At 34.0% G+C, this 15,846-nt stretch overlaps 1 protein-coding gene across 2 annotated transcripts in view; it reads left to right on the top strand.

The window, feature by feature from the left end:
• LOC110743170 (triadin-like) overlaps window positions 1-15,846 on the top strand; it is a 137,336-nt gene that overhangs the window by 81,503 nt on the left and 39,987 nt on the right. For both annotated transcript variants that reach the window (XM_021937917.2, XM_021937916.2), the window contains exons 3-4: window positions 7,802-7,960; window positions 9,041-9,073. In XM_021937917.2, coding sequence (XP_021793609.1) covers window positions 7,802-7,960; window positions 9,041-9,073 — 192 coding nt within the window. The remainder of the gene's footprint in view (window positions 1-7,801; window positions 7,961-9,040; window positions 9,074-15,846) is intronic.

Consider the following 15,846-nt stretch of genomic DNA (forward strand, 5'->3'; position numbering starts at 1 on the left):
TCATCATTTACATTAGGTATATCTCCTAATGTTATCCCTCCGCCCTCCCCCAACCCCACGACAGGGCCCGGTGTGTGATGTTCCCTTCCTGTGTCCAAGTGTTCTCATTGTTCAATTCACACCTATGAGTGAGAACATGTGGTGTTTGTATTAACTCAATTTTTAATGTCATCATGTTTTGAGGAGTGTTCATTGAGAGTAAAGATAAGAGACTCCAGAGAATTTCAATCTATGTATATGGTCTCTATGTTAAAAATCTCACTGAATGAAAATCTATTCAGACACTTAATTTTGAAGTTAAATCACTTACATAATTTTGATTTATTGTTCAGATGACTGTATACAACTATTTAAATGTTCTATTTTTAAGATAGAACATTTATTCCTAAGTATGGCAATAGCAAAATATTCACTTATTTTTAAAGTAAGGCATTTAAATATATGAAAATGAGGTTTCCTCGTACTTTTCTCTTTACAAAAGCATCTGAAAGGTGCTGCATTGAAGCATTTCATAATTTATTTCACAATCTGATTACTCATTCTGAAATCAAATTATTCAACATTTCTATATCTTGCTAAATCATAAAGTTAAATAAAAAATTCATTTTAATGTACATATTTAGTTTCAAGAAAATTTTACAGCATAGCTTTTATTCTGCATTTTTGTCCATGTGAGGATCTTATATACTGTAAACAAAATTATCAAATGCAAAGAATATAGCACAGTAACTGGATTCAATTTTCATTGGCTTCCACCTCTGCGTTTCATTATTATTTTTACCTTTGCTCCTCTCAAATTGCTATCAGTTAGCCAGGTCTTCCTGAATTAATCCTTTAGTATAAATAATTTTAAAGAGTCAATATAAGTGAATATAAAAAGAGGATCTCAAAAAATGAGCCTCTCTTAAAATGCTTCTGTGTGGAAAATCTATTTTTAAAACATGGTTTTAGGACTATAAATTATTACTATTTTGGTTACAATAAAAGTGGCTTATCAGATGCCAAATATCAAGTGTTGCTTCTGGAACTGAAGCAATTTATACAAATATAGCCATCCTTCCTGCATTTTTCAAGAAAAAATAATAGGAAAATGTGTAATTCCAGTACTATACATTTAGAAACCTCCACTGGCAGGATATAAACTCATCTTAGGGGTTAAATACAGAGGAATAAAGGTGTTGCAATAAACGTTTTTGGATGTTTTACTTATGTCTCTAATTTTGTCTTTACTTTCAATTTGAAATAAAACAGAAAATAAGAAAGCAATAAATTCATGGGAGAAAAAAAGGCATTTGGCTCTAAGAGGTTGAAACCCCTTCCCCTGTGATGACAATAATTAAAAATGGCAGTTCTAACATCATCGAAGTCAACCAAACATACCAAGAACAAGTGGCCCAATTTTTGAGAAATTGTTTGGACTTAAAAAGCTCTAAAGTACAACGTCTTGAGTAAACATCAAGTCAATGAAGACACCAAATTTCACTGTGAATGTATGGGCACATATTTTTGTTTATTCATAAATACCTGTGCCTAGTATTGTTGATGCTGGAAACTCCAGGACCCAAAGTCTCAGAAGACTATTAAATTCACTATGAATGCTTTTTGTTTCCAATGAATTCTGCTTAGAAATAAATTAAATTAGCATTTCTACCCTACATCCTTAGGAAATAGTTGACTATTACAAATAATGCCAGACCTTGAGCCCAAACTGTTTCATAAGCCTTTGTATTCTCTGAGCTACATTTCTGAGTCTAAGAAACCTATTAACTTAGTGGAGACAGCATTGTTTTACGCATATACCGACCCAACACTTCAGATTTTAAAAAACATTTTTGTTTTGTTTTCCTATCTGTTTTTCCTTTCTTCTCATCTGAGGCTGTGGGTTGAGAATGAGGAAACACATCTGAAGATTCATTTGGCACTGGGAAAGTTCTGAGGAAATTTGTTTACCTTCAAGACAAAGACTAAGTAATTTCACAGGAATTTAAGCAAAAAATGACATGTAACTCAGGGCATATTAAATGACACATAATTTGCTAAAATTTTTCTTGATAAAAATTTCACCATCAGAAGCAAAAGTATTCATATACATATTTGCAGAAAGGGAGAAAAACTAGTCACTTAAAATTATTTCTTTAGGTCTAGAAAATTATCTGTATGTATTTTGAAATAACTTTCCTCACATGCCAAAATTAGAACCATGTAGATATCAATTATATATTACACTTAGAATATTGTACATAATCAGTGCTCAATAATTATTGTAAAAGAGAAATCTCTGTTTTGTTTAGCCAACCTCATACTGAGTACTACCATACAGAAGGTACATACAGCAACATATACCAAGTTTACTTGTTCCTGGTTTGGGTAGCATTCATGACATTATAAAAAACCCTTACCTCAATTTAGTTCCAAATATTTGGATCTGAATATTTTCTGGGAGGTCAGGGGCAAGCATTAGTTCTTTCATGAGTTCCAATGAAAACAGTCTTTGGATTTCATGGACCTTACCAAGCTTGGCTATGAGGGCGCAGTGACTAAGTGATCTCATGCTAATATTTACAGCAACCTGCATTTATGGAGTGTTGTTGTATGTTTTAGTTAAATGATCATGAAATTTAAACTGATAATTATCTAACATTTATTAAATCATATGTTCTGCCCTATATGCTGATATCGTTTGGTAGTGCCCCACCCAAATATCATCTTGAATTATAGCTCCCATAATTCCCACATGTTGTGGGAGGGACCCAGTGGGAGATAATTGAATCACAGGGGGCAGTTTCCCCCATACTGTTCTTGTGGTAGTGAATAAGTCTCCCAAGATGTGATGGTTTTATAAGGGCTTTCCCCTTTCACTTGGCTCTCATTTTCTCTTGCTGGCTGCCATACAAGATATGCCTTTCACCTTCCATCATGACTGTGAGGCCTCCTCAGCAACGTGGAACTGTGAGTCCATTATAACTCTTTATCTTTATAAATTACCCAGTCTCGGGTGTCTCTTTATCAGCAGTGTGAAAACGGACAAATACACATGCTTTACACCAAAAAGTTTATGTATACTGTGCTTCAGTGAACACCAATAAGTGCTATCTGGTGCATGCAGAGTCATGGGCAGAAGGGCAGAAGATTCCTGGGACCCTTGTTTTCTTGCCTTCCTGTGGAGTGGCTCAGACAGATGCAGATGGGCAAATCTAGAGACTCCACCTCTTAGTTGTTCTTTCCTTTGAAGGAAAGCATGAGGGTAGCATTAAGGTTGGGGTTAATCATTTGAGTTTGAGTGCTGTGCAGTCAGAGTTTAGGTGCCAAGTGCATCAGGAAATACTGGAAACACCAGTTGTGTAGCACTTGAAGACTTTGGGAGAAATTGAGATGAACACAGGCCTCCTTGTTGAGGGGAGGGGAAGCTATTAGTTCCAGCTAGCAAGCTCAGAAGAACTTTTGGTCATTCAACAGACAATCTCGCTTATTTCTTCACATTGATGTTTACTAATTACCAGGCATTGTACCATTTGAAGTGTCTATATTATCTCATGTATTACGCATAAGATCCTTATGCAGTCTTATTTTTATTGTCATTTTATGGTTCAGCAAATGGAAGCACAGAGTACTTTATCCTTTTTCCCACTAACTGAATATGTTACAAATTGGAGTACAGAGAGGTTGAATACAGGAATAACAGGCACTAGAGGGTTGAGGTCTTGATTTAGAATAGTGACTTTGGAAAAGCAAGGCATTGCTAACTTTTATAGATGTGGCAAAAGTTAGTCTTCTCAATATCATAGAGCTAATAGGTTGGGGAAGTACCAGGACTAGAGAAAAGTGAGCAAAGTACCATGGGTGCAAAATTGGAGTCCTCCAAAACACTCAAAAATTGAAATAAATAATATTTTCATGCAGAATTTAAATTTTCAAAATTAATGCAAAAATCTATGATGACGAAAATATCAACATTTTAAATACAGGAAGAATGATTATTACTGTTTCTTCTTTTGTTTCAGTATAGTTGGCACAGCACTGGGTAGGAAGCTTGAACTTGAATGCTATCAGTCTGAACTCAGAGCCCAAGCTTGTAACCATTGTTCGCTGATGTTTCTCAGGATATGAAAAATAAAGAAGGGTCAAATATTACCTACAGACTCTGAGACTGATGGCCAAAGATAACAGTGAAACTATGGACTTGATTTTTTAGAAGGGAAGCTGAGAAAATGATTATTTTTCTTGTGTAGCCCCAATTAGAAACTTAAGTATGTGCATAGCTTAGCTTCAAAACCAGAGGACAAACAAAAATCTTATTTAACTTTAAACTTTTCTTGGCCTCTCTTGTCTCTCTTGGCACTCTTTCATCAGTGCCAAGAATCCAATTACTGACCACAAGTAACCTAAAGCAGTTTTCCCGGCATTCAGTGGTATATTTTTCTGTAAGAAAACTTGGATACAATTAAGAATGACTTGAACACTGAGAAACATTTCTTATCTCATATAACAGAAGTGCTGAAGGTACGGTGATTTCAACATTGGATACTTCAAGGCCTTAGCAATGTCATCGTGGACTCATTTTTTTTTTTTTTTTCCAGTTTTAATCCTTGCCTTTCTCAAAGAGCCAGCTACTGTTCTCATGGTTACAAGATGACTGCAGCAGCTGCAAGCTTTTTTGTTCCCATGCAGTAAAGTCTTTGTTCTTCCTTTTAAGAGCAAGAAAACCCCTTCTAAAATCTCCCCATCCCAAACATGACCCTAGAATCAATTGTGATTTTATGCTTTTTGTTTTGACAGCGTATAGCACAATAGTTAAGAATCTTGTTTTGGTGACCTAAAATGGGTGTAAAATGTGGCTCCATCACTTACTAGCTATGTAACCTGAGGCATCTTATTTAAATTAACTGTGCCTTAGTTTTCCTATGTTTTACAAAAAGGTAGAAAATAATATACCTATGTCACTGGGTTATTGAGAAGAAAATGTGAGTTAATACATGTAAAGTTTTTATAATGGTGTCTGACTATTATTTTTAAGATGATCATCACTGTCATGTATGCAATTAAACTTAGGGAAACATGAAAGCTAAGAAAGTAAAATTACCTAAGTATCTCCTTAAAAAAAGACATCAATAAAATTTTTAGTTTGCATTGAATAATTTTTTTTTCCATTGATATGATCTAAATTTGGATGTGAGGTCTGAAAGAGATAATAAGAATCAACTTCAGGACTACTGTCTTATTTAAGTGTGTGTGTGTGTGTGTGTGTGTGTGTGTGTATTTAGGTTTCGGAAAAAGTGGTCCACATGGCTGAAAATCAGAAAATCAGAAGCTGATCTCAAGCTAGCAATGATAACTTCATAAAAATAGCCTGCTTTGACTATTTTAGAACCAGGCAATATATATATGTCTGCAAAGTACATATAGTGCATTTAAGCATAAGCATAATTAAACTGATTTCAATTTTGTTGGATTTTATTGTTAAGCTCTTCAGTTAACACTTAGAAAGAAGGGAAATGGAGAAATAGTCTCAATCTATTCTCATCATAAAAATCTCATTTGCAGATTTTTCCATTAGGTATAAAATATACCAGTGCTAAAAATGCCTTTAATGGTGCCAGAACAATCCAGTTCCTTACATATGATTCTTTTAAAATCCTCAATTGCAATTATAAAATTATATTTCATTTCCTTTGTCTAAGGTTTAATCTCACCATTCAAATGGCCATTTCTTGCTCACATGAAACACTCAGGAATGTAGTAAAATGGGGTGCAAAGAGTGAAAATACGTTATCAATGAATCATGGAGACAGGCTTCCCAGAGAGCAGCATTTTATACCGGGGGTCACTGAATGGTCTGTGTGCTCCACAAATCCCTCAGAATGGAATATAAAATTAAAAATTAAAAAATTTCCCCAGAAATACTCTCTTTCATATAATTTTCCCATCTCTATGAGATCTTCCCATCAGTATAAACCATGGTACATTCTTCCTATTTGAACAGTGGTATAAACAGAAAGACTCACTATGATCCTAGTTCCTCTTCTAGTATTACTCAATCTCTGTCATAGACAGAAAAATATACTCACTGCCTCTACTGAATTATACCTTCTTGGTTCCTTCTTCCTCTCTCTCTCTCTTGCTCACTCCTGCTCTGCCTGTCACTCTCTCCGTCATGTCCCCTCAGAATCCATTGCAGCCTTCTTCCTATCTCTCTGACTTATCTCCCTGACATTTGTTTAAGTGTCTCTGGGTCAACTTCCTTGGTGATCTCACTCATTGTTATGGCTTTGATACCTTCTGTCTTCTGTTGGATTCTTAAGTTTCTGTTTTCAGGTAGAACTCCTCTTTTCTACATCACATTGCATTATACAAATGTCTACATCTTGATGTAAGTATCTAATAGGCAACTCAAATTTTGAAAGTCTAAAACTCAGCTACTTTTCTACTCCCAACCCCACTCGCACCCAACAAGAATCTTGTTTCTCTCCAGTCCTCCTCCAGCTCAGAGCATTTCCTTCCTTCCAGTTTCTCACACCAAAAACCTAGAAGTTATCCTGAATTTCTTTCTGTCACATCACAACCACACTGGAAGCATCTACTATTAATTCTCTCTTTGAAATACATTCAGAATCTGATTGCGTCTCACCACACACACTGTTACCACCCTGATAGAAATCACCATCATCTTTCTCTTGGATTATTTCAGTTGGCTTCATATTTGTCTTCCTGTTTCCAGCCTGGCACCCTTTCAGTCTTCAACACAGCAAAGGAAGTCAAATCACTTCATCTTTCTGCTCAAATCTTCCAATGACTTCCTATGTCAATCAGAGTAAAAGTCTAATTTTATGTACTTAACCTTTAGATAATATAATACATTGATATAATTCTCATCTCTTAAATATGTCAAACAGAGAAGAATCTCTGAAAAGCTAAAATAGTTTTTAAAATTAAGGAAAACATAGCTCTAAAATTTAATTACAGATGGATAAAAAATCAGAGATAATTTATACCATATTTCTAGATAGATCACCTCTGTAATCACATCCTAAAGGCTATGTTTGCCTCTTCAGAGCAGTTTTCATATGATTGGAAAAACAAAATTTTGGAAATTCCTAATCATTTACTTGCACATTTTATGATTCAATCTTTCATTTCACAAACATTTTATATCTCCTAGGACATAGAAAAGGGAAGACTTATAGATTCCATCCATTGAAGTTACTAGCAGTTCGAATACTTTTTAATTTAATGTACAGGGATGACTAACAGATAAATACAATCTATTCCAACTAGAGCTTGATATGATCACTAACTTGACTACTCCAGATTCTTCCTGTGGTATCACAAATTAGAATAAATGGGCCTATCAGTCTTAATTTTGCCACAACTACCTTAGTCAACTTGCAGAACTTGTTATTTGTCTGAAAACTTACAGAGTCATCTTTTCTATAATGCTGTCCCCTACAATATGGGCCGAAATGATTTCTTCCATTCCTGAACATCCCTAACACAGCGTTTATTTGCAATCTGGGTAACATACATACACATTATTTTAATTCACACCTAATTTTTTTCCTGTGTTAACTCTTATTTGGATTATAAACTTCCCAAGGGCATTTTCTTTCTTGGCATGCATATTACAGCAAGATAAAGTTTCTATTTCTGAGCAAAAAATTGCAGCCAGGAGATATTTAGAATGTTGAAATTGACATATTCATTGTGTCAAAAGAACAAATCAGTAAAAACAGCTTTTCTTAAGTTCTTTGGAAATGATTGCAATTTTTTTCTTTCTTTCTTTTTTTTTTTTTTTTATTACTTTTAGCAAGCTCTATTGCCAAGATTGGCTCGGATCCTTTAAAACTTGTACATGATGCTGTGGAGGAAACCACGGACTGGATCTATGGCTTCTTTTCTTTGTTATCCGACATAATCTCATCTGAAGCTGATGAAGAAGATGATGGTGATGAAGACACTGATAAAGGTACAAAGAACATAGAGATATATCTAACTGCTAGGACCAATATTAGATATGTATTATAGTGGCTTGCCTCAGTTTACATTCAAATGAGCCCTTGGGTCAAGCTAAAACAAAATGTATACCCTTCCCACTGCTAAAAGCATATCAACAGGCTGCCAAACACAGTAAATTGGTCTTTATTTGATTTTTATCTTATAGCTTATCTGCCAGTATGGTAAAGATGTCAACATTAAATGCTAATATTAATGTAGCATTACAGCAAAGAGAGTCTCATTATGCACTACTATAAAACCACAATACAAACTCACATTTATATGATTCTTTGGAAAAAATAGTAGTTATTTTTCAAGTTTATCTCTAGGAAGATTAAAATAAAAACAGTAAAACTAAAAATACATGTAAGTGTTTTATACACATGTGTCATATTTATAGTCAAATAGCAGAAAGCAATCTTACTAAAAGTACAATCAAAAGAGTAAATTTATTGAACCAAATGGTGGTGTAGAATAGAAGGGCACATTCTAAATGTCCTAACAATTATGCAACTAACCTATGTGCTCTCTTATATATATTAATGAATAAAAGGAAATAGCCAACTCAAACCACATAAAAACTACCATTGAATGTGTATGAAAAAAACAAAGCATTATGATTCCATCTATTAGATAACATTTTTTAGGGTCAGTCTTAGTCATCAGAAATCATGTATTCAGCCTTGACTACCAGGAATGCTTTTATTATTAGAGTACTTTTATAACTTTTCCTGAATTTATATTTGTTTTGGCCCCAGTAAGAGTACAAGACGAACAATAGAGAATTGAAATTAACATGATTTATAACCTATAATGTATAATTTGGATCACTGCCATAATTTTATTGAATTCATAAAAATGAAACAATCTTATATAAATGTATATAAACGAAGTTTATACTTAAAAACTGGAATTTGGGAAGCAAAGTAATGTAAAGACTATGATTGTTAAAACTAATAGTTTTTTTAAATGAACAAAGAAAGGGGGGAAATAATGATGTCTTATTCTATGTTAAAATATTTTCTAATTTTTTGTTTCAATCCTGGTCTAGGAGAAGTAGAGGAGCCTCCCTTGAGAAAAAAAGGTTTGTTGTTCTCACCTTTGATAATAATTCTTTTTCTCTTATGGTAATATCAATTTTCAGCATGGTTCAGATATATTTTACTTGAGTTGTAGGCTTAATTTATTTTAATATGAAGGTTTTGTTTAATAATTAGGTCAAGATTTATAGTCAGTAAAAAAAATATACTCAATTTCTTTTCCAATGAAGGTGGTCTCACTATTTTTCTGATGATTATTTTTAAAATACCTTCTTCAGTAGATTGTATGGATTCATTTATATACAGACCGATATGAGCTGGAATTTGAGGAATGAGGGGAGAACTCTGTAGCCTTAGAAATAGCCCAGAAAGCCGGGCGCGGTGGCTCACGCCTGTAATCCCAGCACTTTGGGAGGCCGAGGCGGGTGGATCACGAGGTCAGGAGATCGAGACCATCCTGGCTAACACGGTGAAACCCCGTCTCTACTAAAAATACAAAAAACTAGCCGGGCGAGGTGGCGGCGCCTATAGTCCCAGCTACTCGGAGGCTGAGGCAGGAGAATGGCGTGAACCCGGGAGGCGGAGCTTGCAGTGAGCGGAGATCGCGCCACTGCACTCCAGCCTGGGTGACAAAGCGAGACTCCGTCTCAAAAAAAAAAAAAAAAAAAAAGAAATAGCCCAGAAAATCATGACACCCATGACACCCATGATTTATTCTCACCATGGTCAGATGTATTGATTTTAAATTTTTATTCTTATTCTTTTCCTTCTTATTTTCTTGCCATCATTATTTTGCAAGTTAGGTGATGACCGTGGGCCAGGACAACAAGATGGTGAGGGACATAACAGTCTAGGAGGCAAAGGCATATCCAGTCAGTATGTGTGATATGTCACTGTCATGGAGTGGAGTCACCCGGATGTGCCTGGATGTGCTGTGGAGGAATTCCTTGCAGGAATAGATAAGGTGACTGAGTGAGGTGGTCACAACCTGAATGAAGAGAATGATAAACCTCAGACAAAGGAGGACAGCAGTGGGGCAGGAATTTCAGAAGCGCAGGAATTTTGACATGCAGGGGTAGGAACTTCATGGAAGTTCCACTGGGGAGCAGATAGTACATCCTGAGGTACATTTGTTGTGAGAAAAGAGCCAATATTTATGCCAGATTTTAAACAATTGCAATGTTTTAGTCACTGCTACACATGGGCAGGCTGTCGAAGGTACTTACCCAGGAAGATAACCCTGGCTTCTGTTGCTCTCTCCTAATACCTACTGTGGATTCAAACAGTGGGATCCAAACTTACAGTTTCAGCCTTCCCTGAGAAAATGATGATTACCTCACACTATCTGGGGTAAAATCCACTTAGTGTATGTTAACTTAGAAACTTTGGATTTGTAACTCATGCAGCAAAAAAGAGCTAAGCCAGTCAAACTCAACTGTGGCAAAGGCATCCAGAAATGAAAATGTTTATAAAGCTCTGTGAGGAGAAAGGAAGGGTTTCTACACCTAGAAATCCAGAATTAGAACTCGAGCACTCAAGACAGACTTCAGCCATGAAATTCAGGTTTAGAGATTCTAGATTTGTCTATAAACTTCAAGAGATAAGGAGCAGTGTCTTTCTGTAGCTGATTTCCCATAGAGAGTGAACATAGATAAACTTTAAGTGAGCTATCAGTCATTATCTGGAAATAACAGCTTATGCATGTTTATTTTCATTGGAAATGGAAGAGGGGAAAACAGATAAATGATGTTTGCTCATTTATACTTATAAACTGAATTCCATAAGACTATCATAAAGCCATATTTTTCATAAATTGATATTTACTATTTAAGAAATCTGTTCTTTTGACTTAAATTTTTCTTTGAAATTCTTTAAAAATTAAGCTTCATATAGTAATTAGTATAAACTGCAAATTCATACAAAGCTGTTTTATTATTGTTTCTTAAATTATTTCCTTGATTGAGCATATCAAATTTTTACCAGAAAAACTATCAAATAGTTGTTTAGGGTACTTTTAAAAAATGTTAGAAATGCTTATTAGTTAAAAATAGTCTAAGGGATATATGTCCTTCAACACATGTACATTAATGTCTTTAAAGATTACACACTCAAAATTAGGGGAACTGACTTTAAATCACCTGAATATATTTTCTTAAAAGTATTATTCACAGTTACATGAAAAAAATGGACATTTAAGTAAAAATCTCAGATGCCCTATCCTGGGTACAGAGGCTATGTAATAATAAACCTTAATTGAAAGTGAACTCAAGAAGATCATTTCATTGTAATTATTATTTTTTATGTGTAAGCTTTTCTTTCATAGAAGTATAGAGGCAATGAGAGCTTTAAAGTAGTAGGTAATATTTTATAAAACATTTATAATATATATTCTACATTTCAAGTATACTTTTAACATTATTATCAGGGGAAAAAATTCTATAAATTACTCTTGTCTTATAGGTTATTTTATTCATTTTTACATTTACAAATTTTGGTTTAAGAAAGAATTTGGGGGCAATGTAGAATGATAGTCTCTTAAAACATTTGTTTTTCACCCATCTAAATGACTCTTCATTAACACCCTTGTCAATTCATATATATTCAATAATATTTAGTCATTTTATATTGCCTAAATTATCAGGCTGTAGCATTTTTTATTCAACTGTCCTATGTCTACCTAAAACATTTTATTTGAGTATGCTTTATTTGTTGAGTTATTGCTATTCTTAACAAAATAAAATTTCAGCCAGCTTGTTATTTGTGGTTGAAGTCTGCAGTTCTTAATTTGATATGGAATAATAGTGTAGTCAACTAATCTCAGGGTTGCAGTATTGATTATTAAACGGATTATTAATATGGATGAAATATGTGATTCTGCTAGTCCATGGAATCAGTTGTTATATATAAATATAGCTTCAGGGTACTACATGTGGTACCTGGTGTCTTTATGTTCTTCATGCATAGTTATTTTTCAACTTGTCAAAATTTTAAAATACTAAGTTCTATTACAAAACACTTCATGATGAGACCTCCAGGCACTGAATCTTTAGAAAATACTATATTTTATTACACAATTATCTAAAAATTATAACTCTGAAAACCAAATACTATTATAAATCACATTTTCTGAAAAAATTATATTTTGTATATTGTGGTATACTATCTGGAAGTGTGCTTTTAAGCAATATTTTTGACACCAGGGTATATATCATGGAAATGTTAACACCTCACTTTCTAAGGGGTAAATAAGAGCAGAGAGATTTAAAGGAATTGAATGCCATTTGAGTGTTTTCCTAAAATTGATCTGCTTGAGAGCATGCCCAGGTTTATAACTGTACTATTTTCACTTCAGATACAAATACATTTGTTGTTGGTTCTTCATGTCGTTTGACATTACTTGGAAGGAGACAAAAAAATTAAGTAACATTGCCCTAATAATATTGTGTGTGTGTCTGTGTGTGTGTGTGTGTTTATACAGATGTGCATAAGGCTTCTCAATATTTGTATCTTTAAAAGTAAAATATAAGGTTAGATTTGTTGATGAAGCCGGTCTCATTCTAACTGTAAAATACATTAATCCACAGATAGGTGAACTACTTTTAAAGCCCCATTCACTAGATGGCATTCTAAAAAAAATTCCACTTTTCAGGCTTAATAATAACTTATGAAGATTTGCAATATATTAACCTTTAGATTCTTAGATTCTTATGGTCTAAAGGTTAATATATTACAGGATATGAAATCACAGAATATGAAGGAAATTTTAAAATTTCAATATACACAATTTTTTTCCTTAGAGAATCATAATGTAGCTCTTGAGTAAAATTTGTATGAGAGAGGTGGAATGAAAATATGAATTCAAAAAGAGAAAGATAAAAAATTTCCAAATGTTAAGAAATAATTTTTTGATAAATATTTTAAGTTGATTATGACATCTAAAAATATTATAGTGTTTGGATTCCACTAACTCAGTTTTTAAAAGGGATATGGCAACTTTATTTTTAAATGTCAACATTTACAATAATCTATAAATTATATCACTTGTAATCCTTTAACTTATGATGAAAAATTTTAGAACTTGTGGAAAGGGATGCAGAGTTTTGCAAAATTTCTAAGAAATGTAAAAGGGAAAAAATTGAACATGATTGTAATAGAAAATAAACATTTTGCTTTCTGGGTAACTCCTAGGTTTGTGAGTGAGAGCAAAGCACAGAGGTCTAAGATTTCATGACGGCACAATGTATATCCTTAGCTAATCACTACAACAGAATACGGACATGTTTTATGCCTTCTGGGATTAAACTCAATCAACAAATGTATTTTTCAATTAATCTTTTTCAAGTGTTTTCTATGAGACAAGCAATGAGCTGGTAGAACAGAACATGTACTATGTGCTTACCACATTGCCAAAGACTAATGATGAAAATTTATTAAATAAAATAATAAATGACCATAATGGAGTTTTGACGTGGTATTGCTAGCATCAGGATCAATGCAACATGTTATTTTACAGCTTAAGTAATTGCAAAGATGTAAAAGATCACCTTACTTAGTAAAATGTCCTGCAAATACCACAGTTAAAAGTTTAATGAATACATGATTAAACAAGACAGTAAATAAGATAGAATAGTTGGGGCATTGTATATTTGATAAAGATGAGGGTAAATCTTTATATGATTTTATCATTAATAAATTGAACTGAAAGAATATGAAAATATGAATAATAGCAATGATATCATAAATGGATATACTCTATTTTTTAGAAATATAAATTAATTTTAAATCCCTTAATTATTCATAAAGACCCAAAGTTAAAGTTAAAACCAGGGCCAGACTCAGTGACAGATAGAGATGCACACACACACACACACACACAAACACACACACACTCAGAGAGAAAGAAAAAGGGAGGGAAATAAAGAGAGAATGAAAATCCAAGTCTTAATGCAAAGTTAAAAAATATACGTTTTTTCAGCATAGGTATCTTAGTGTTTTTCTCTATTTATGTGCAAAATAAAATACTGGTTTATTACTGGTCTATTGTACTAATAAAATACTGGTACTAACACTTTTAAGTGCAACTTAACAGATACACCTATCTCTATCTCCTTTTTACAGTTTATTCTTACTTAAACCTCCATCTATAATATATCTGTATATAAGAATAATCATTACAGCATTTATATCCTTTGGAATATGTAATTTTAGAGGAGAATAATAGGCTCCTAACAAGAAATTAGGTTTTGTAATGTCTTTTTCCTGACATGTAGCTTTAAAGTTAAGAAAGAATAATTGCAGTCATTCAGAGTTACGCACATTTAGTTTTTTGGACAGGAGAAACTGATCTTTAATTTTAGGAGCATGGTGGCCTTGTGGGCTATAGGTTTACTCTTGCCTTAGAGGAAAGCACCAGAAGCCAATCTACATTGTTTAATTTCCTTTGTTGCGAACTACTTGCTCTTTGAAATAAGAAATTGTCCTTAAGGATAAGCTGGACCCAATATAAAGGCTGATGTTCTATGAGATTGTACTTGATGTATGTCAATGGCAGAGGAAGAGATTCCTCACTTAGAGCAAAACAAATTACATTTCCCCCTATAGTTGTATGTTTAAATTTCCCTAAAACTTTGCGAGTTGAAAAGAGCTGCCTGGTAAATTTTAACTCAGTTCTTTCATTGTGTATTTTTCTTACTTTATTACAATCCACAATAGCTCTTGCAGTCAGAGTGAATGAGAAAGAGCCAGAAAATTTAAGCATCATAAATATTCAAGACTTTAGGATTAGGCCATTCAGAAGGTTGTATCGCGTCATCGGGAGTAAGATGGATGGACATATGTGTATGTCAGAGCTTTCATTGCATCCATCTTTGCTGGCAGCTTCAGTGGTTTACACCAGGCTGAACATTAAGTGTCTGGAAAATACGGTGCATGAAAAAAGGAAGGAGAATGGAAAGATGACTAAACTTGTTAAAATTCATAGCCTCAGAATATTGGTTACTAGGTAGGCCTTAGTAACATTGTTAAGTATACATTTATCTTTGGATGTCTCCTCTAAATAAATCTAGATCAAAACTCATCTCCATAACTGCACCATTGCATATCGCTCTCAGGCTGCAGGAGGAGCTTAAGAGCTTTATCTTCTGCCTGTCTTTTCCAAGCATGGATCAGACTTGTGACGGGGATGGGAGAAGGACAAAGCCCAGAGAGAATAGGCAGTAGGTGTGGAGGTTGGCTCAAAATGAAAAAGGCTGAGGAGGGTGAGGTAAAAGGAGATTTAGGATCCAGTCACTTCTCCAGGTAGTTGCTAAGAAGTAAACTCTGAGCCCAATGACTCAGGCAAATGTAACACTTTGTGCTACTAAAAGAGCTCATCTCTTGTCAAGGCACGCAAACTGATGAAACAAATAACGGTGGGTCAAACCAGAGCCTGAATTAACAGGCCAAGAAAAGCAAGAGATCAGGTTTTGGTGCCAACATCAGAAGATATTAAAAGAGTCTCTGAAGCAACTCAACTCAGGCCCAATCATTTTATGTAGTTCTTCTTGGAGCAAGAATAATTTCATTGGTGTTATATTTCTACCTGTACCTAAGATGAGTAATAGAGAAAAGGATGTGGGGGGGGGAAGCTGTTAGGTCTAATGTATTTCAGAATCTTCTCTGCAGTTCTGTGTTTCTTGTTTCAAATTCAAGAGAAACTAATGTGCTAGTTGAGTGCAGATGGCTTAAAGTTTTACCTATTTTATAGATTTCATTTAGAAAGGGTCTGTTGGAAAATAAAACAACAACCAAAAAAAGCATAACGGAAGCCTTACCAATG

This window comes from Papio anubis, chromosome 6 (genome assembly GCF_008728515.1).
Source record: "Papio anubis isolate 15944 chromosome 6, Panubis1.0, whole genome shotgun sequence".
Taxonomy (NCBI): Eukaryota; Metazoa; Chordata; class Mammalia; order Primates; family Cercopithecidae; genus Papio; species Papio anubis.